General features: G+C 37.9%; 2 protein-coding genes across 2 annotated transcripts; both read left to right on the forward strand.

Moving 5' to 3' along the window:
• The first annotated feature begins 1,879 nt into the window (after nucleotides 1-1,879).
• LOC112563761 lies at nucleotides 1,880-4,494 on the forward strand. The gene is made up of 2 exons (XM_025238066.1): nucleotides 1,880-3,618; nucleotides 4,360-4,494. The coding sequence occupies exons 1-2, from the start codon at nucleotides 3,008-3,010 to the stop codon at nucleotides 4,379-4,381; spliced, it is 633 nt and encodes a 210-aa protein (XP_025093851.1). The 5' UTR covers nucleotides 1,880-3,007; the 3' UTR covers nucleotides 4,382-4,494.
• An 89-nt stretch (nucleotides 4,495-4,583) lies between these two features.
• On the forward strand, nucleotides 4,584-18,625 carry LOC112563760 (protein O-GlcNAcase-like). The gene is given in 16 exon segments (XM_025238065.1): nucleotides 4,584-4,763; nucleotides 5,427-5,478; nucleotides 5,788-5,885; nucleotides 7,033-7,163; nucleotides 7,492-7,660; nucleotides 8,226-8,324; nucleotides 8,680-8,964; nucleotides 9,716-10,518; nucleotides 11,391-11,565; nucleotides 11,942-11,995; nucleotides 13,121-13,206; nucleotides 15,384-15,488; nucleotides 16,195-16,286; nucleotides 16,433-16,572; nucleotides 16,575-16,621; nucleotides 17,032-18,625. Coding segments are annotated over 16 exon segments (2,667 nt in total). The 5' UTR covers nucleotides 4,584-4,729; the 3' UTR covers nucleotides 17,329-18,625.
• The last annotated feature ends 1,719 nt before the right edge of the window (nucleotides 18,626-20,344 follow it).

Raw genomic sequence — 20,344 nt, forward strand, 5'->3', positions numbered from 1 at the left:
ACACCTGCTACTAACAAGAATCGTAACCAGCAACTGCTGTTTAACGTCATAATAACACTCCACTCCAGAAAATCACGAATCACCAAACTTTACGACATGCTGCTGTGAGAGTACCTTGTTTTGGTCGGGGGTTAAGGGGACCATCTGGATACTCCCCTCACTGTTGTGCCCATTATAGCGCCAGTATTATATGAGACGCAAACAGCCCAATCAGTCTTGATAACCATGGACAGAATTACCTTGATTTCGCACTACACATGTACGGGGCACCTCTGTTCAATTTCAGGCTTAGATGTAGGCTCGCAGCTGATGTCCTGGTGAGATGTTTTCCGTCTCACAGGATAGCTTCCTGTTATGAGGTAGCTGGTTGAAATGACACTGAGATCAAAGCAGTCAAAACTGTAAGCAGTCCATGAATATTATCAAGTTGTCTACCGCACCTAAATGTATTTGTATACTTTTATACTACTGGCAGGGCAGTACATCATTTTTTTTACTCCATGCCTTGCGTGATGACCATCACGAGATCACAGTAGACGACAGGAATTCTTCACCTCCTTTTTAATTTTATAAGACCGCCACTGAGGATTAGGAAGCAAATATTTTCGTCTCAGTTAAATATTTGCTTTTGGTCTTAAGGCGCTGTGATAAAGCTGCCTCGAAAAGAAAAGGCTTCATTGCGTATGGGCTGGTTAACCTCACGCCTTCTTTCCACTGTGAATGGCATGTGGATTGATGAGTTGGCGTTGCATGGAACCTAGAGTCATTTCAAGACTTACTATTAACATCTGAGGGTTTGGGGGAGGGCAGGATGGAGACAGTGGAAATATTCACCTTTTTTCAAGTCCCTGTTTCCTCACGTACCTTTGGGTTGTTCACAGACCATAACACAGAATACAGTCATGCGCCGCATGACGATGTTTAGGTCAACGACGGTGTTCCCATAATATCAAAACCAACATAAAGATGATCGTTATTAAAACAGAGCTGAAAAAATTCGTATCGCCCATGTCTGTATTGTCAACGGTTTATCATGGTGTTCTTGTTTAACATACCAAAACAGTATTCAAAACATTCAGCAAACAGACAATTTTAAAATAATCATTCTAACACACACACATATCGGGGGAAATGTGCATATAAAAATCTGTTGTTTAAAGAATGCTGCAAACTGGACCACGTGGTTCGTCATGAAAAATGGATTTGATCCTGCAGAAGTCTTCAGATTTTTTCGAAGAATTCCAGACCAGACATGCCCACCTGCTTTCAAGGAGTGGCGGAAGTGTCCCGAAGTAAATCGGTTATGTGAAACGCCGATGGACGTCCAGTCGTTGCGGAAATTGTAATGATCATTACACCATTGGGAAGGACGGCAGAATTATTCTCGTCAAATTAAGTTCCGCACAACTGGTGCAGTGTGCGGCGTAGTCCCGCAAATTGAGAATAATGTATGGGACGCAAGGTGCGCCATTTGGAAATCCGTCTTTCGTTAGGTAAAGCACTTGAGGTACCCCTTCGCCAATCAGCTAAAATGTTGAAACGTTGGTACGAATTAAAGTTGCGGCAACGGGAAGAGGGGAGAACAAACTTATTTGTGACTCATCGCGTGTGGATATGTATACGAGAGCAGATAACGTCGACTAGACGCTGGGCAGTTATCTGACGAAGATTTCCTTCCTCGGTTGCCTCCTCTGGTCTTAAAAGCAAGAATAATAGGGCTAAACCAATCAACAGGAGTCAACGACATGACCTACTTCTACACCTGATTACCCCAGCACAGCTTCCTGCTTTGTTCTCTCTCTCTTGCTCGCTTTATTATTTCTTCTTTCTACATGCGAATGAGAAAGCATGAGAACAAAATGTGGAGACTGTTAAACGAACGACATACCTCAGTCCACAAGTGTGAAGTTGTTTTTATTGTACACATGGTCGTGTCAAACAGAGTGGGGGTGGGGAACCGATAATCGTCGAGGGTTGATCGTCGCGCCAGCCTACGTCCACGTCGCCGCACGCTGCTCCGCGATCGCTCGCGGGTATAAAAGAGCGGATTGAGAGATTTACGGGGCTGGCTGCTTTGCCGTGAAATAGCCTTATAGTTGCTGACAGGGCGTAAAACGCCAAATCAACCCCTCCCCATCTTCATTGCCGGTGAGACTCGATCGTGGGGAGAGATCTTTCACGAACCGTGCGATAGGAAAACAGTGAACTAGTAAACATCGAGAAACTAGTAATACAGTTTAACACAGTGTACGTGCCTCTGCTCGAAGGGATTTTGAAGGGCAAGCTGCTTCCAAAACACCAGTAGCTGTAATGTGTTCTTGATGTGGGTCTCCTGCAGAGTTATAAGGCTGATAGTTCGGAGTGACTCACAAAACATCTTTCTCACTATCTGGCTGTGTATTTTTATGACAGAACAGCGCGAGATGTTTCGAGGACGTCGACTTGTGTACCCATTTCGATATCCAGTGTTCGGTGGGTAACCACCTCCACCACTGGGACTATTGCAATATTATATGAGCTGAGCAGAGACTAAGGTTGTCACCTTTCTGTGCAGATAACCGTTGGAACATGTGGTTCTGTGTTGTGATGTACGACTGTGAGGGATTATAACCTTGTTGTCAACATCCTACGTCTTTAACCAATGTCGGAGTTACTCGACTTGACTGCCTTCACTCTGACAAGCAGGGTTTGCTGTGCGTTTTGCTGGAAATCTCACGCAGAAGAAAGTCAACTTACGTACAGACACTTCTTCGTCATTCATCTGTTTCGTGACATACATACATCCTAACGTTCTGACGCTTCTCCAACTCTTAACGCATAAACCACAGGGTTAGCCACAACAGTGGCAGTGAACTACATGCCAAAAATGTCTGTCAGAGTGACTCCTGACACGATGTTAGAGAAAGAGCGCAAAACAAGGAGTCATAGTTTTTCTTTAAGTTAACTGAAGTTGATCAAAGGTTTAGGACAAGTCAGAACAAAGGGTTTAAATTTAATCAAGGATCTTATGGCGTGTGTCCGTCTGTGGCGGTTCCAACCGAACGAAGACAATAGTTGCGATCTGTTCGCAGCAAACTGTCGTCTTCCTAAAAAGATTACAGCTTTAGAGAACAGTTTAACGACCCCAGTTATGACATCTGCTGTGGTGCAGTCGTCAGGCCCTTCTCCGTGTGCCTCTAGGAAGACCGTCAACTTATTTGCTCTTCCTAGAAGCGATCCTTTCGGTGAACCATGCTCATCACCGCCCGTTTCATCAAGAACAACGGCCCAGTGGACTACATGTCGGGAACTAGAGTATACCGTAGATGGGCACAGTGACGAAGGGAAAGCAGGGGACACCAAAAATGACACGTCAGGTTGGGAACGCACTTCCTCCCGCAAGGGCATCGAAAAGGAAACCCAGAAAACGGGCACGAAGAAACGGCCATTACTTCTCCCGCCGATCATGCTGCCTCCTATCTACACTGTTAAGCCAAAGCCGATGCGCCTTCGTGAACAGATGTTCTCTCTGACTCCGACCTCGCGTAACCTGCAGACCATTTCGGACGACGAGTGGGCAAAGCTTACAGACTGTCGCTATCTCCGGCTCAGATTCAATAAGGAGGCGGCTGTGAAGGTGTGAGTGTGACTATGACTATATGTATAATCACGTGCTTAGGGGCAGGCATCTGCCTAGGGCCGCGCGCTTTTGATTGTAACCCGTTACATCGTAGGCATGTGTATGCAGACAATGATAAAAGACGAGATCCCTGAGAGTGACTTTAGATCCAACTAGTGTGACTATAAGAATGTATAATGGCTATGTAATGAGACATGTATTTTACAGATAATGCACTATAGTGATGTTGGCTGTCAATTACTTCCCTGGCAGTCGATCAGCTTTCAAATCATGTTTCCAACATGCCATCTACAAATGTGACTTTTGGTGGACTATGCCCATGAAATTTTAGTCATAATTGCAAAAGCAATTAATGCAGTAAAATCTCAACAGCAGAAATAAAAACGTTTTGTACAAAAGACAACTCATACATGCATGCAGTGTTAATTAACGTACATTCGATCGATGGCCTCCCTGTTTATAGTTATCATCATCAATAAAGCTTATCACACACGAAAAATAGTAGATGTGTGACAACATGTTTTTATTTATGTTGTTAATTTCTTATCGTCAATAAACCCAAAAACATAGCAACCATGGTAATGCGAGTCTAACATTGACTGAAAGCAGTTTTGTGGCAGGAACGGTGAAAAGTGTACGTTCGAACGTGCATGCATGTGCACCTGACGAAAATACACCTCTTGAAGCATGACAATGACAACAAATTGTTATTTGCTCGATTTGCATTTTTTTTAATTCAGTGGTTCATCAGCCGGGAGATAATTCTGCGAGAATAAACGACAAAGGAAGGAGAGAAAAAAAAGTACCAGTAGAAACCACCCAACAGACCACGGCCATTGGGTCACGGCCACACGCCAGCCAACCTTCTCGCGTCGGACCGCCCACTTCTTCGTCCGTATGCGCGCGCATTCCAGTTCGACTGAAACTAACTGCGATTGGTTTGAACTGGATGCAGCTGGTTTTCAGGGCGACTGAGCATGCGTGAATAGTATTACGAGTCCATCGACAAGGAAGTACGACCTTACGTTAACAACAATCGTGGCATTTGTTTGAAAATGGTGTTTTGAATTTTTATATTAAAAAAGTGACTATAGTACAGTCGCCTCAGTTATGAACAGTGAATTTGCAGCAGGTGTTGTTGAGGGTACGTATTGTTGTGCAGCCGCTTTTGGACCGGTTCTTGTCTTGTCCTGAATTCTCTTCGCTTTCACGACCTCATTTGCATGTTCTCAAGGCTTATAATTATCCCAATAATTAGTCCTTATAATGATCTTGAATTTAGTTTTTTTCCATGTTTTGATGCGTTGAAGAAATAAGCATGAAATAGTCTTTAGTTATCGGTTGAAGAAACTGAAGTATTGGGAAGTGGGCTGTGGACGGTTCGACTTTTCCGCCATTGAAAAAGTAGATCACGGATGTAGATAGTTATGTGAACATTTACTTCAATCCGAAGCATTGGAAGCTGCTTATAAATTTGTATTTCCGTTCGTCTGTTTAATATGGAGGGTTCATCGTAAAATCAAAGTATTATTTGCTGTCTAGTGTTGATATCTGCTCCGCCCACTTGCCACTTGACCGTGCGTACTAGAAAGCACACTTAGGTTGGGTTCCAAACAAAACATTTTGTTGGTGGGATTCGGCGAAAAGTCTGCTGCTTTCACACAGGCGTGTTGCAACATCTGCACACCACAGTAATTTTTGAAGCAGCGTAAAGTGTAGTTTCATAGAAAACCGAAACAATGGGAGCTGTTTCCTCAGAATTTACAAAATACTGCCGAACTAGTGACAGGTTCATACTTTTTCTCAGGTTTCTATGGCTTACCATGGACCTCGGAGCAGAGAAAAATCCTATTTGGATGGTAAGAATGTGATTATGTGGGATTACAAATGTAATGTATAGGAAAGTTATAGCAAGTCGTACTGCTATAAATAATTTACAAGTACATTACTAGATTTGATAATTTTGATATTTAGCCATACAGTTTAAAATAATTGTATTGAAGGGATTTGACAGGCTTCTATTTTGTATTTTTGAATGCATGATTTGGCAGGGTAACTTTAGTGATGACCTAAACATGAGCATAACGCAGTTTTAGATAAAACAAACAATAATGAAAGGGCAGAGTTCAAAGCTAATAATGGAAGATTTTCTTCAAACATCTGTCCAGGATGCAGAAAATGGGGCTTAACACCTACATGTATGCCCCAAAGGATGACTACAAACACAGAGCTTGCTGGCGTGAACTCTACTCTGTGGAAGAGGCTGGTAAGAATTGCGTACTTGTTATCTGGTGTCTGAAGTGTCTGTTTTGTGGCAAGTGGTAAAAATTAATAATAGCAATGTAGCGAAGAAAACTGGTAGTGAGACAGATTCCTATATTTCCTATAGAGACTGTCTTGTGACAGTGGGAGTGCATTTTTGAGAATTGTAAAAAAAATTATAACTAACAAAAGTAGCATGTGTAACTTCCTTAGTTTCTGAATGCTTTAAAGTGGTTTTATAAAGAGACTGTGAAGATCAGAATTGTATAGTTTCAAAGCACACAGTGTTGCAAATTAAATGGTAGCGATCTATGCAATATGTTGCCCGGCACTGTCAGCGCTTTGATGCAGAATCCAACCCGGCATGAGTTGCTGGTGACTGCCGCGCAGCTTTGACTAGAGCTGCCTAGATCATTCGAGCAAGTGCGTGAGCAAGAGTGACTGGCGCAAGCCTTGGTACCTGGAATGTTTGGTGTGAGAAAGCACATGTGTGATGAGAAGATGTGGGATGTTTCTAGATAACTTTAGTACTGTGTGTATAAACCCTAAGCAAGAGTGAGAGCAGGAGAGTAGCAGTCCCAGTTGTAGTCACAGTCAGTAGTGTGGAGAGTTATGGAAGCTATTGTGGGTATGTGTCACCAGATAGTTTGTGTTAGGTGCGTGCTGCCTTTAGTCAGCATGTCACTGATTTGCCAGTGTGTACAATATGTGGACATTGGTGTGCCAAACTGCAAATACAGTTTTTTCGTTTGAATATCTTTGACTACAAAGACTCGGTTTCTTGGAGAGGTTGGCACTGTAGATTAAGGATCCAAAACGAGCCATTGACGACGACATATGCCTTGGGACGTGCTTTGTCATGTAATTTAACACGGTCATCATCCTTTTATGTAACACACAGACATATTAGAAAAAGTATTCATAACTGTCCAATCTGCACAACCCAAAAGGTGGTATCTGTGCAAACCTAACATCAGTATTACAGTATGTATTCTCTAATCTGTCTCACTCTCATTCTGTGTATGATGTGTATATTTATATTTTTTTTAACCCACACTAACAGCTAGTTTTGTTTTTATACTTGCATGCTAGAAAATTAACAATTTGGAGAAAGATCTCCAAGCGGTAAAAGTGAAGTTTGTATGTTGCAGATAACCTAACCAGTCTAATTGAAAGTGCTCACCAGAAAGGTGTGTCATTTGTCTATGCAATATCACCTGGACTGGATATCACCTTCTCAAGTGCTAAAGATGTTCAAGCATTAAAACGCAAGCTTGAACAGGTAATGCATAGATGTCTTGAATTACCATAATAATCAGCAATTAATCTAGGATGCACCTGTTGGAGATTTGTATAAAATCTCATGATTTGATACATGAAATAAGTCACAACTGTAACAGTATTACAGATGGGCAACATGGATCACTCTGTGTGCCGCTATAAAGTAATTTTTGCAGTTCCTTATTCTAGTGTGGTGATAACAGTTTGACTGTTACTGACTTGTAAGTTCTAGGTAATAAATTGGTTCAACATCTAATTTTAATCATTTTCATTGTTGAAAGTAACTACAGATGTATTTTGATTGAAAATTGTTGTGATTTCTTTTTCAGGTAGCAGCATTTGGTTGTCAGGCATTCTCTATCTTATTTGATGATATTGACCCAGAGTTATCAGATGTGGATCAGAGTGTTTTTGCTTCCTCTGCTTGTGCTCAAGTGTCTTTAGTCAATGATCTGTATCAGCATTTGAGTCAACCAAAGTTCTTCTTTTGTCCAACAGGTTAGCATTTTCTTGTAGCCAGTGTAGTAGTACAGGTTAGCGTGGCTGTGTTGCTTTGTTCAAGTAAGGAAAAAAGTACTTGACAACATGCAGTTAATTGATAATTTTTTCCTTTGACGAGTTGCTACAATATATCTTCTGTCATCAATTTACTGGATAATTGAGGTGATAAGTGGCTAGTAGTCTTCATTCTCATATCTTCCTCGGAATATTTTTGGAAAAATGCTACAAAACACTCGATTTTTATTGCCAAATTGTTCAGGCATTGTTTTGTAAAGTTCATAAGGCATATTAATTTTTAGTCATTTGGCAGCCAGTGGATTTCATGCAGAATTAGAATAAGAATGCAGAATTAGAATTTGCTTTCTGCTTTTATGTTAAATACTTTTATTATTTTTCTGCAGTTGACACAGGGAAAATGTTCACTTTTTCATTTCCAGAAACTACATAACAATGTATTCAATTAAAAATCTCCACCAGTTTTTAATTAGACATTAATGTTCTAATGCTTAGTTCATGAAAATACAGTTTGTCTTTAAAAAAGTTTTGTATTTTTCCACCACAGAATATTGTGCTTCTAGAGCTCGGCCAAGTGTTCTGTCTTCAGAATATTTAAACACAATTGGAACTAAGCTTCTGCCAGGCATAGAAGTTTTATGGACAGGTACTGGGTGGTTTGTTTGTTTCTTATTTTAATATAGAAGTTTTCTAAAGGCAGCTAAGCTATGATGTCTTACATTTACCCCTGTTTATAGAAGTATGTCATTTACTTGTTTGGAATAAAGTTGAGCTTTAAAAATGTTCATCATTTCATATAGAAATACACATTTTTCCTCCTAACATTTACTCCTAACTGTGTGTTAAATGTCTATATGAGTATGTATGCCTGCCCTTGTGAGCGAAGACAAATTTCTGTCCTGGGTCTCCTGGACAGACAATAAAGTCTGTTTTGATTTTTGATAGTCAGATTTCATATTTCAAAAAAGATAAACCAGACTCTTGGTTTTTATTTGTTGCAGGCTGCAAGGTTATTAGCAAGAACATTACAATTCAGACTTTAGAGGACATTACAACTGCTCTCAGGCGTGCTCCTGTTATCTGGGACAACATTCATGCTAATGACTATGACCCTCGTCGAGTTTTTCTGGGGCCATATGATGGCCGCTCATCTGACATTTTGCCATATATCCGTGGTGTTTTGACAAACCCAAACTGTGAATTTGAGACAAACTTTATTGCGTGTCATACTCTTGGCCAGTGGTGCAAGTCTAACCCAGATGGTGTGAAGAAAGACATAATTGCAAGTATGTACACTTCTTAACATAATTACTGTTAATGCATTGAAGATGACCACCTCATGAATCAGCAAAAAGTTACACTTTGCATACAATTTTCAACCGGCATGGCCTGGTGTTTTAGAGCACCATATTATAGTAACTAAAACTCATTTTGACTAGGCAGTTGTCAACTTTTTTTGTGAGGAGTGGATATGACTAGAAATCCACACCTTTGTAGAATTGACACCTAAGTAAACTGTCTTTATGCCATACTTTAAAAAAAAGGGTTTGTTGGGGGGCATGTTAACCCTCTTAGCTTGATAAGCCAGAATCATGGCTTTACCGGCAGAGCACGATGGGCCACATACAACCCAAGAATATTAAACTGAATTTTCTTGGATTATTGCTGACATCAGAGTGAAAGTAGGCAATTTTCATTACTTTATTTGCAAAGTTCAAGTTTTCTCCTTTCCAAAAATTTATAGGATTCATGGTCTAATGTTTGCCTGAGAGCAGTAAAGTATGAAAACCATCACCCATTTACGTCTTAAGAAATACACCATGGTTTTATTACGTAATTATATTTTTATGCAGTGCTAAGAGGGTCAACAGCTAACATAAAGCTTCTGATTTATCAGAACAAAAAACATAACTTGGAGTGTGTGGGGGGGGTTGTAGGGTTTTAAAACACTATTTCACATTTGTAACTTGCATAATGTAAAACTTTAGTCCATCCAAGCATAATGGCCTAAGTGTGCAGATTTTATTTTTTGTGAAGGTGAGCGTCTGAGTCCAGTGGCAGCAGACATTAAACTTGAAACAGAAAGCGACTTGGGATCTGATGATGATCTTCCTTTATACATGGGTAAACACTACAAGCCTCGGCAAGCATTAAAAGTAGCCATGAGTGAGTGGATCACAGAACTTACTACAGTGAGAGACCCACCCAAGCGCAGATTGCCTGCAGCTGTGCTCCCTGCTGCTCTTTTGGCTCCTGTTGTGTCTAATTCAACAGTTATAGTTTCTACACCAATTTCAGCTGCCTGTGCTGCAGCTTCTTTGGCTACTGGCTCTGTTCTGGACAGTTTGGCAGTGCAGATAGTTCCAGAAGGAGTAGTGGCTAATCCATCATTTTTACAACCACTGTCACAACCTGTCAACAGCTTGGCATTGGATTCTTCATCTGATGTATCAGATTCCCTGTCGGACTCTGGCTCTGAAACGGAGCCCATGGATGGTGTTCAGTCTTCCAGTGTAGTGCTTGTTCCATCAAACCTGAACACATTACCCAAAGCTTCCACAACAGACAGGCTGATGCAGTTGGACCTGGAGGGAAGAGAAAACACTATTAAATTAGAGAGCACCATTGTCATTGAGGTGCCTGAAAATTGTGATTCATCCAGGAACCATATTTCCTCTCTAACCCCAACCTCCGTCACAATCAAAGATCTGATGCTTCTTGTAGACTTGTTTTATCTTCCATTCGAACATGGTTCATCGTCTCTTCAGTTCTTGCAGAATCTTCATTGGTTAGTGACAAATGCTCATTGTGTTCAAGAACCCAACAGGAGAAATCCAGAGGTAGGAGTAAAACTAAATTCATAAACATGCATGCTTGCTCCATTAATTAGACATTTAAATAGGTAAGCATGAAAGAACTTTATAAACCCTGATTTTATGGGCATCTGTTAAGCATCATAAATTTCTTAGCCTATGCACAAACTTAGGATTTATGCATGAGGTGCATTCCAGAAGGATTGCAAAGCATTTAAAAATTCACTTAAATTAAAAACAATTTTCTCATGATAATCAACATACCTTGCCAGCTTTTGCACTCTATTTGATTTTTTTTTTTTAGGCTAATTCTCTTGCAGTAGTGTTTTTTGTTTTTGTTTGTTTCGTTTTTTTGGTGTGTGGTTTTTTTTTTTCAATTCATTATTCTCTTTGAAACTTGAGGGTGTAGCCTTTCAAGCCCAGTTTAATAAAGTCTGTTAAACTGCTTACATCTTTAGTACGACGATTAAGCAGCTTTGATTCTTTAATGCAAGTGCATGGTAAGACAAACACTAAAACTTGTAGCAAAAGGACAAGGAGTGAATGACAATTACAAGCAGACATCCACTTCTAGGACACATTTTGTCTGCTTGACGTCGCTGATGATATATCACCAGACGTAGGAATTCAGTTACTTGGAGGCTTTGAGAAGAAGCTGATACACAGTAGATAATAGAATCTCAAGGATTTCCGAAGATCACTTTTTTATTTTATAAACAATGTTTTACCTGTTTAAAATTCTAAAATATATGTAAAATTTGCATAGTTTGAACATACATAAATTATGTTGACATTGTATACATTAAACCAGATATACTCTGCCTTCTAAGTTTAATGAAAAGCCTCATTACAAAATAAAATCTATTATTAAGATATGCATCTTCATCCTTTCAATTTAGGGAAAAGAATGGCTTAAGAAAGAGAAAGAGTTTGAAAAGAGTGTCCTGGAGCTTGATACTCTACTTGCACGTCTGTTGGTTGGCCCTAACAAATCCCTTCTCTGTGACATCTATTCCTACCTTTGGGATATGAGAGGTCTCTTCATTATTTGCCTGAACTTTGTCAAATGGCTAGGTAAGACATTTATCATTTCCAGGTAAGGCGATTTCACTATTTACAATTTTCAGCCTGTCAGAATAGTATTGCTACAAGTACAGAAAATCCAGGTTTCCTTTATATGAATTGATATTAATTGTAACCATTGTTATTGTAAAAATTCTGTATTCCTGCCTGCTGTTCATCTTGCAGGTTAAGACTATGCTTATAAATTATGATGCATAGTCAGGTTTACTTTGTGTTGTGAAAATGCTGTTACTTGTACCACAAGTCCTGCATTTTGTATAGCCATTTAATGAGTACAGTTAATTCCATATTTTTTTAAACATAAAGTGCATAAAATGCCCAATCCAAAATAATATTTTAACCATGATATGATTTCTGTTTATTTCAGAACTTGGGCTTGTGTGCAACACCACAGCATTGATTAACAGTGGATTTGCAACATGTACGAGGTGTCCCTAGGTTATTTTGTAGCATATGCCTGAAAATGGAGACATATAGCCTTATACACAGATTTACATGAGAGGAGAGATCACTAATATTCCTAGTACTCTTGTGACAGATGCCAAATCAAACTTGTCTTTTTCTAAATCTTCATTAGTTTATAAGAATGTGTTTATCAAATTTTTAACATCTTTTAAAAATTGTATGGAAGTTTGACTGGAGATCTTTTACAGAGTACAAAGGCTTACTATTAAGAAGAATCTTGATTCATTTAGCATGCAAGCAAAGTTCATGTTTCCTTCCCTTTTTTAACTTGCTAATAAAGTTCAAGGACATTTTGCAGTCATCATGGTCAGTAATTTTTGTGGTTTTTGTTATTGCAGGAAAGTGGGTGAGATGCCTTTGTTTAGAACTGTTGCAAGCAGAAAATTCCTACTATATATTAAATATATTATGCAGAACTTGATTTAAGTAAAGTTTTTTTAGTTCAAAAATTAATGTTGTGATGAAAATTTTCCTCCTTCGAGTTTATGCTATGAAGTTAAAATTTTTGGAGGAGAGTAGTGAATAATAGTCTTGTGCTGTAAATTAAAATTATGACCAGGAAGGACAGCTTTCTTCTGTAGTACTGGGTTAATTGCATTGCCATTCAAACACCATGAACATTGCTTGTAATGCTTATTCAAATTGATGAAAGTCTATGCTGTATTTTCCATCAGAATCTCTTGCATTATTTAACAGGTAAATTATAAGTGGTTGGACCAAATTTTTATTTATTTATTTTTTTTTTATATATATATAAGTTTTACTGAGAGAAGGAGACACCGATGGAATGTCTAACATGGTTTTTCATTTTAGGGGTAAAAGAATTAAATGATTGCACAAAAGGTATCAAGGTAGTTGTAAGATGAATTAAACATTTAAAATCCTTTACTGTCTAAAAATGGTATTGAAATAGTTTTTAATCATTTCAAAAATGCTTTTACGGTTTTACTTATTCATGAATCTGTAATTTGTCCAGCTTGTCACATTCAAATCAAGAGAATGAAAAAATAATGCAAATAACTTTTTTGTTGAACAGTGCCACGAGACTAACCTATATTCTTATATATCTCAACCAAAACAGGGTTTTCTAAGGGGTATAAAGAGGCCTTTACCAGCGGAGACCAAGAACCCTGGGTTTTCCGCGGAGGCCTTCAAGCTGAGCTGCAAGTATGTATGTCTAATGAATAAACAGCGAACCATGGCCCATAATCATTGGAAGTTTCAATTTTGTTTCTTTTTAAAGTGACTATGCATTTCCAGCTATAGTTCAGAAAGTTGCACCAGAATCTCATGCTTGTATTTTCCAGCAGCTGTTTTAGTGTGCTGTGTGAAGTAATAACAACACTGGAAAATGCATCGTGGACACTGCAAGATGCTTTTCATTAACTTTGATTGCAGGGTATTTACTTTATGCTTGATAATTTTCAGGATAAAGAGATTCAGACAATGGATTTACCAATGCAGGAACACACAAGAAATTTTGATAATTATGTATTTGGCAAGTAATGTTTGTACAAATTATAATGTCTCCTCTTTAAACTGTGGCTGGTTTTAAAATATAGACTCCAGCACTTTTGAAGCAAAATACACTTTGCAAATCCCCCATCCCCCATAACCCTAACCCTGACCCACAAAATTCACTTGTGTGTGATCCTGAATGATGAATCCATTGTAAGTTTACATCTGGGTCCACTAGACTTTTTTCCAGTGGCTGTTTCAGAGATGAATGTACTGAATTTAGCCATTTCAGGATTATATTTTTGTGTCAGAATATATCATGTTTGCATTAGTTAACCTCAGGAAAGTTCATACACAGAGTAGTAGTAGTAAACCTTGAGTATCACAACAGACCACAAACAAAGTAAACAATTTCATCTCTCCTGTGCCTGGAAATTAGTTGTGTATATTAATCTTTACCCAAATTATGAAACTGTACATGTGGCATCATAATCCATATTACTGTTTATTTATTTGTGATCTGTTAGTGATATCTGTTAATATCTTGCTGTCTGACAGAGAATATAATCAGTGCATAAGCACATGGAATTTTTTATTTATATTGACACTGTAAAGATCTAATTTCCAGTAAATCCCTGGAATTGGAAAGTTTTTTATCACATCCTATATTAATCTTGATATTCGTACTTCTCCATTTTATGAAGAAATACTCGTTAAAATGAAAGCTTTGTGCATGAAGTTCTTTTAAAAATAATAACACATTTCAGATCTAAAATAATTTTTTTGCTATGATTGTATTCTCTGTCTTTGCTTATGAAGGGAATAGTGCTAATTTATTGATTTTCAGAAATGACGTTGCAGGTTTATTTTTTTGTTTTTACCTGCTTAATGTCAGTGACTGGATTTTTGCAGAATCATATTTCAGAACATTGTTTTTCCTGTCTTTTGTTGTTAGATTCCACTACAATATACATAATACAGCATTGTGAAAGGTTAATCCAAGTGCAAAATTATTTCCAAGAGTTTAGTTGATCGCAACATTAATTTTTAAAAGGTCTTCGCAGGTTTATTCTATTTACAGGACACTGACTTTTGAATGTTGCAGTTTTCATCCACATCTTGCAAAGAATTCAAGCCCTTATTTCCTGTAATCTTTCAGAAATTGGCTTGCTGTTGTAGCACTGATTTTACTGTCAGTATGCTCAAAGCTCTCAGCCTTCTGTGATTTCAATAATTAAACATTTAGGTTAATGTGTGATTTTTTTTTTTAAGTCCCAAAAAAGTACAATTTTTTTGTGGCTGATTGATGTAAACATTATTCTGCCAGCAACTGCATATTTAATTCCATGTTTCACTTGGATTACCCTTTAAAATGCTGTCAGACCAAATTGCAATGTTGCCAGTGATTGATAAATGCAGAATTAATACAGAAAATCAACCTGCAATAAAAAAAAAAATTAGGGAGATTCTGGTGCATTCCCACCAGGCAGTGGCAAGTGGAAATGAGCATGCACCACTGCTTGTTTGCATTATTGCTTCAGTATGCTTGACAGCAGTTCTTGCAGTGGCATCTGGTGTAAGGATACATGTGGCATTTTATGTTCCATATTTTATATGCCTTTTTGAAACAGTTGGCTGCATTTGTGAAGATGGCGCTGCTACTGTAAATATTTGACATAGTTATAACTGGATGTGTTGCAAGTTTTTTCATGTGAAAGTTTTTCATGGTAAATTAAGCCTTAATACAAATGCCTAAATGCTGCATCTCCATATACCATTTGCTGTTAGCTACGATGAGCTTCCTGAGCCTTGTTGGTGTGCTTATCACTCTACTGTTAAGCACTTCAGTGCTTAAATGCTTAGCAAATTAAACATTTCTTCAACAGCGGCTCCTGCCCATCTCAGCAGCCCATGACTTATTTATGTTGAAACCCCCAGACTACATTATAACTGAACTGTACAACTTCAGACCATACCAACCTCAAGATAAGGTGGGTAGGCATGTTCCACTGCACAAAGAAATATTTGTAATAGTGCTGCTTACAGTTTTTAGGAAATGTTTTTAGAAAAGTTCTGGGGCCAGTTGCATGTATCACACTTTTAATTGTTCTAAAGAAACAAGTTTAGAAACAGTTTTCAAAAAAACATTTTAGGGTTGTTTTAAAAGTGGTATTTTTCTTTGATTTAAATTAAAATTTAAAACAGTTTGAGGCTGTTCTAAATTGGCTAACATGATAATTGCATTTATCAGAATGACATTCAAGATTAACTCGAGGTCTTACAAACAGGAGACTACGATAAAAAAGAGCGATAAATTTTTTCAGCAGTTTGGATTTTAACAAACCAGTATTGCCAGAAAAGTCAGCGAGATCACAATGACTGACAAAAGCACATCTCAAGCCTGCAATAGTAGTTAAGAACCAATCAAGCTGTTCTGCTTCCTTGGCATGTAAAAAGTTCATTTTTCCAAAGAGCATCATTTTTACATTAGCATGTGCTGAAATCCGTAGCGAACAGCTCTGTTTAAAATGTTTTTCATTAAAGGGTCTTAATGTTAAATTCTAAATAGATTTGATGCTTTAAACTGTTTAAAATTTGAAATGGCAACTGTCCCCTGGCCTATAACTGGATTTCATCTTCTGCCATTTAAAAATGGAAGGGTGAAGTGTTCTAATTCTTTTCTCTTATTTTACTTAGACAACAGTGTATGACATATGTTTGAAGACCTGTGATGATGGAATGGATGGGAGTAATATCTTTTGTGGAGTGCCCTCACTTCTTGGCGACAGGCAAGTGGTTAAGCCAGAATTAGCCTAAATGCAAGAAAATGAAGTTTTAACAGTTAAGAAAAAGCTATAGTTGATTTTGTTAAAAATAAACTTCCTTATTTTGTGTAGTTTATAATCATGGAACTTTTTTTTTTTTTGTCTTGCAGGTTGGTGGGCAACTTCCTAGCATATTCACCTGAGTTCTGCTTTGTGGCAGAAGACAGTGAGAGCATATGTGGTTACATCCTGGCTTCTGTTAATGCTAAGGAGCTAGCTTCAAAAAGCAATAACCTTTGGGTGCCTGCAATGAAAGAAAGTATCCTAGACCAGAGAGAGAAGATTTTTCACCATCAGATGTAAGTTGATCCATAGTCAACATTACACCTTTTTATTAAAAAAATGAAGTGTGCACACTCTCACATGGTGCATGAAGAGTTGGTTTTGCATACACCCTTGCTGTAGGACAAATGGTTGAAAGACTTCAAATAAAATGACATCCATGATAGATATTTGTACGACAAAGGCTTTTGAAGTGATTTTTCGTAAATGACAGCCATATATAGCAATTTCAACTTTTTCTTGGAGCATTTTTTTTTTTGTAATGTATTTTACACCATTAACAAATTACAGTTACAAAACTGAATGCTTGGTGGCATATAAATGCTAAGTATTTTTAAGTACAGTGTAATCAAGATATAAATGTAAGAAATCTTTTTTTTTTTTTAAAATATTTTGTAAGTGGGTTCTTGACTGTTGGCTTGTACAGGAAGTAATCCTGAGTTTCTACAACGAGACCCTGGATGTGAAAGATGAGGTGGCTCAGTGCTACCCCTCTGTATTGCGGCTGGATGTTTTGACACATCGCATTTTAGATCCAGCCATACCACGCCGTCTGCTTGCCTGTGCTATGTGTGTTTTGAAAGCAGCTGGATCACACGGAGTCCACACAAAGCTAAACATAAGTGATAAATATCTGGTTGACTTCTATGCTAAGTTAGGGTTTTTCTCCATCACCACGTCTGATGGACCTGATGACATTATTTATATGGGCAGATTGATATAGTGTACTTGCTTTAAAGTTATCCCATTGTGATTTTATGTGAATAGTGACCATTTTCTCTTCCCCTCCCCTTTTTAAGGTAAGAACAGTACTTTGCAGAAGAGAATGTACATTTTGTCATGTTTCAATCATGTGCAGTGTCCACTTCATGACCAATTCATATTCTTGTACTGATTGTAGGTATGTACTGTGTTACATTGTCAACACTCACAAATGCATCTTGCCTTGGTTCAAAATTCTTTGACCTGGCTAAAATGAAGACTACAATTAATATGTGTTAAGTTGTTGTGTGTGTAGGGTTTCTTAAATACAGAAATGTAGGCATGCAGCAACAGCTTAAAGATAACTTCTACAGCAGGCTGCTGAATTTGTTTATAGTTCATTGTCTGTTTCCAAGTTCTTTATTTGTCTTTTTTTTCCTTCTTTTAATCTAGCATTTTCTTAAACAATCTGGTAAAGATGCTGAACTAATGTATTGGTTTGCTTGCTGTCCAGCATGTTGATTCATACAATGCTTAAAGTTTAGGTGTTATTATAAGACAGGGTCCACAGAGTTCTTCACTCAGTTTGTACTAGAAATTTTGCTAAGACCTTTTTTGTAGAAGGGTGAATGAAAAGTGTTTTGTCTAGAGACCTCATGCTGCAATATTTCTCAAGATCTGCATTGTACAGCAAAATTCTTGATGACAATCACTGTAGCATAAAGTGCTACTGCACTCTTTTTCAGAAATGCCCAAACAGAATAGATAAAGGTGTTTGGGGATAATTTGGAGATCAGGGCAAGTTGTGTTTTCGTTTTTTTAATTTAATGTTTACAAAGGAGGCAGGCATATCAGATTTGCAAATTTTCTTCCTAATGATGGGAAACATTGCTGTCATTTAAACTAAGCTAGTAGCGTCACTAAAAATGGACCCTTATTAGAATTTGGGGGTGAGGGAAAGTTGCATACAGTTAAATGTCCACTAATGATGTGAATTCAGGCGAGTACATTTTAAAATTCATGTGCTTTCTGAAAGCGTACTCAGTCTGAAGAATGGGAAAAATGTAGAGGAATTGATTTTGATGAACTTAGTTTTGCTAGGGTTAAAAAAAAGTATGTGTACTACAAGACGTGTTCCTCTGTTAATGCATTTACTTTAAACTACAACTTAAAAACTAGTTCAGCTGCTAAGCATTTAATGCTTAAAGTAGTTGCACAAACTTGTGTAAATTTCATGACATTAACTTGCTGTGACTGTGATCTGAATTTATGTTTATACATGGTATTGTATTTTAAAAATAAACTTACAGAGATCACTTTCTTCTTCTTTTGTTTTCAGTGACATCTTATAGAATTGCCACGAAGATTGATTTGCCTTTTATACAAGTGCAACAGCATAATGAAAATTTTATTGCTTTTTACCAATATGTAATTAAGATATAATGTGGCAGAACATATAAAGGCATGTTCCGGTTTCAAATTTTAATGTAGCATGCTTCATCTTTCTATTTAGGTATTATGTAAAGCATTCATGGTCGTTTCGACAATATAACCAAATATATTATGCTACATATACAAGGAAGCTATATAAATGTTACCAAAAAAATTACTAGTCACAATGAAATCACAAGGTTGGTGTGTGCAGGTTAATCAAGAACAAATTAGATTACATAAAAATGCATTTATATCAAGGCCAAATTATTGCATAGATGTCGAGTAGCTTTTGGTCAAATGGACTTGTGCACAAACCTGAAAATGTTCTCCAACATCCACTAGAGACCAATTTGTCAGCAGCAAGTTCTAGGTTAGTTTCTGGTCCTTCAGTTCTCTACAAATCTTTGCCATGTTTCTTTTGGCCAACCACCTTTTCTCGGCTGTCAAGGCTATTTTGGATGATACATCTGATTTCATTCTGCATGTTCCCTTCTGTCTGGTTTTTTTTTTTTTGGGGGGGGGTATTATGTTTGTATTTGTGCAGCTGGCTTTTGTGAGAATTGGTGATTTATTATGCTTGGCCAGAGTATCTTGATTTTCATCAGACATTTGGTTTGGAAGATCTCTAGTTCTCGCCTGATTTTTGTTAATGGTTTGGTTTGGGTTTTTTTTTTGTGTGGAAGCATTCACTTCCATAGTGTAGGATTGAAAGGACATTGTTTTTGCAGGTTCTTAATTTTCTATTCCTCCTTGAAATTTTTTATCTCCATTTTTTTTTTAGTGTGGCAAAGACTTGATTTGCTTCGACTCTGTTAATCACACATTTTTCCTATCTCCATCTGTTGTTACTAGACTGTCAAGATGTGTCAATTTAAGGACTTTTTTCTCACTTCTTTGTTGCAAATTTTGGTGAGTTCTGTAGAGCTGGCGCTGTTTCATTTCTTCTTTTTGTTGTGTCCTATTTTTTAATACAGTTTTGGTTTGTCTTTTCCTGAAAATACTTTTGTTGGCTGAATAGTATAACAATAATTATCACCAGCTTAATCATAGTCTTCCAGTATTGATGTAAGTGTTCAGAAAATTATTCTTTTCTTGTCATTGTTTTGAAAGCCAGTAGATGTCACATACTCTTCACGGAGATATGCTTCTGGGTAGTGTGGGGAAGCGGGTCGCATAGGTAGGCGATATAGCTCGTAAGATAAAATAATAGATTTGTCGTGATATTGGACAAGAAACATGCAGTCCGACAATTTCCCAACAATCACACACTTTAAGATGTCACGACATGCACGGTATGTACATCTGTATTCGCCTTAATTTTGCCCATTAGACGGTTCATGCGCAGACCTCGAGGGGTCGTTGGGTCTCATTACGCCAATTTAGCTGCCCCCCAACCCCACACTCGCACTGGTACAAGTAAATATTACCAGAAGAGCCATACGTTGTTCGAACAATATAGATACGATTGGCGTCGGGGGCTCTCCCCGGTTTCCTACTCCTTCCCGGGCGGTCCGGTGACGTAACGGTTAACGCCTGTCACATGCAATACAGTGAAAGTTGGCTGTCCTGTGTTCAGCTCTCGTCTCGGGCACGTTAATTGTTCT

This window comes from Pomacea canaliculata, linkage group LG5, assembly GCF_003073045.1.
Source record: "Pomacea canaliculata isolate SZHN2017 linkage group LG5, ASM307304v1, whole genome shotgun sequence".
NCBI lineage: Eukaryota > Metazoa > Mollusca > Gastropoda > Architaenioglossa > Ampullariidae > Pomacea > Pomacea canaliculata.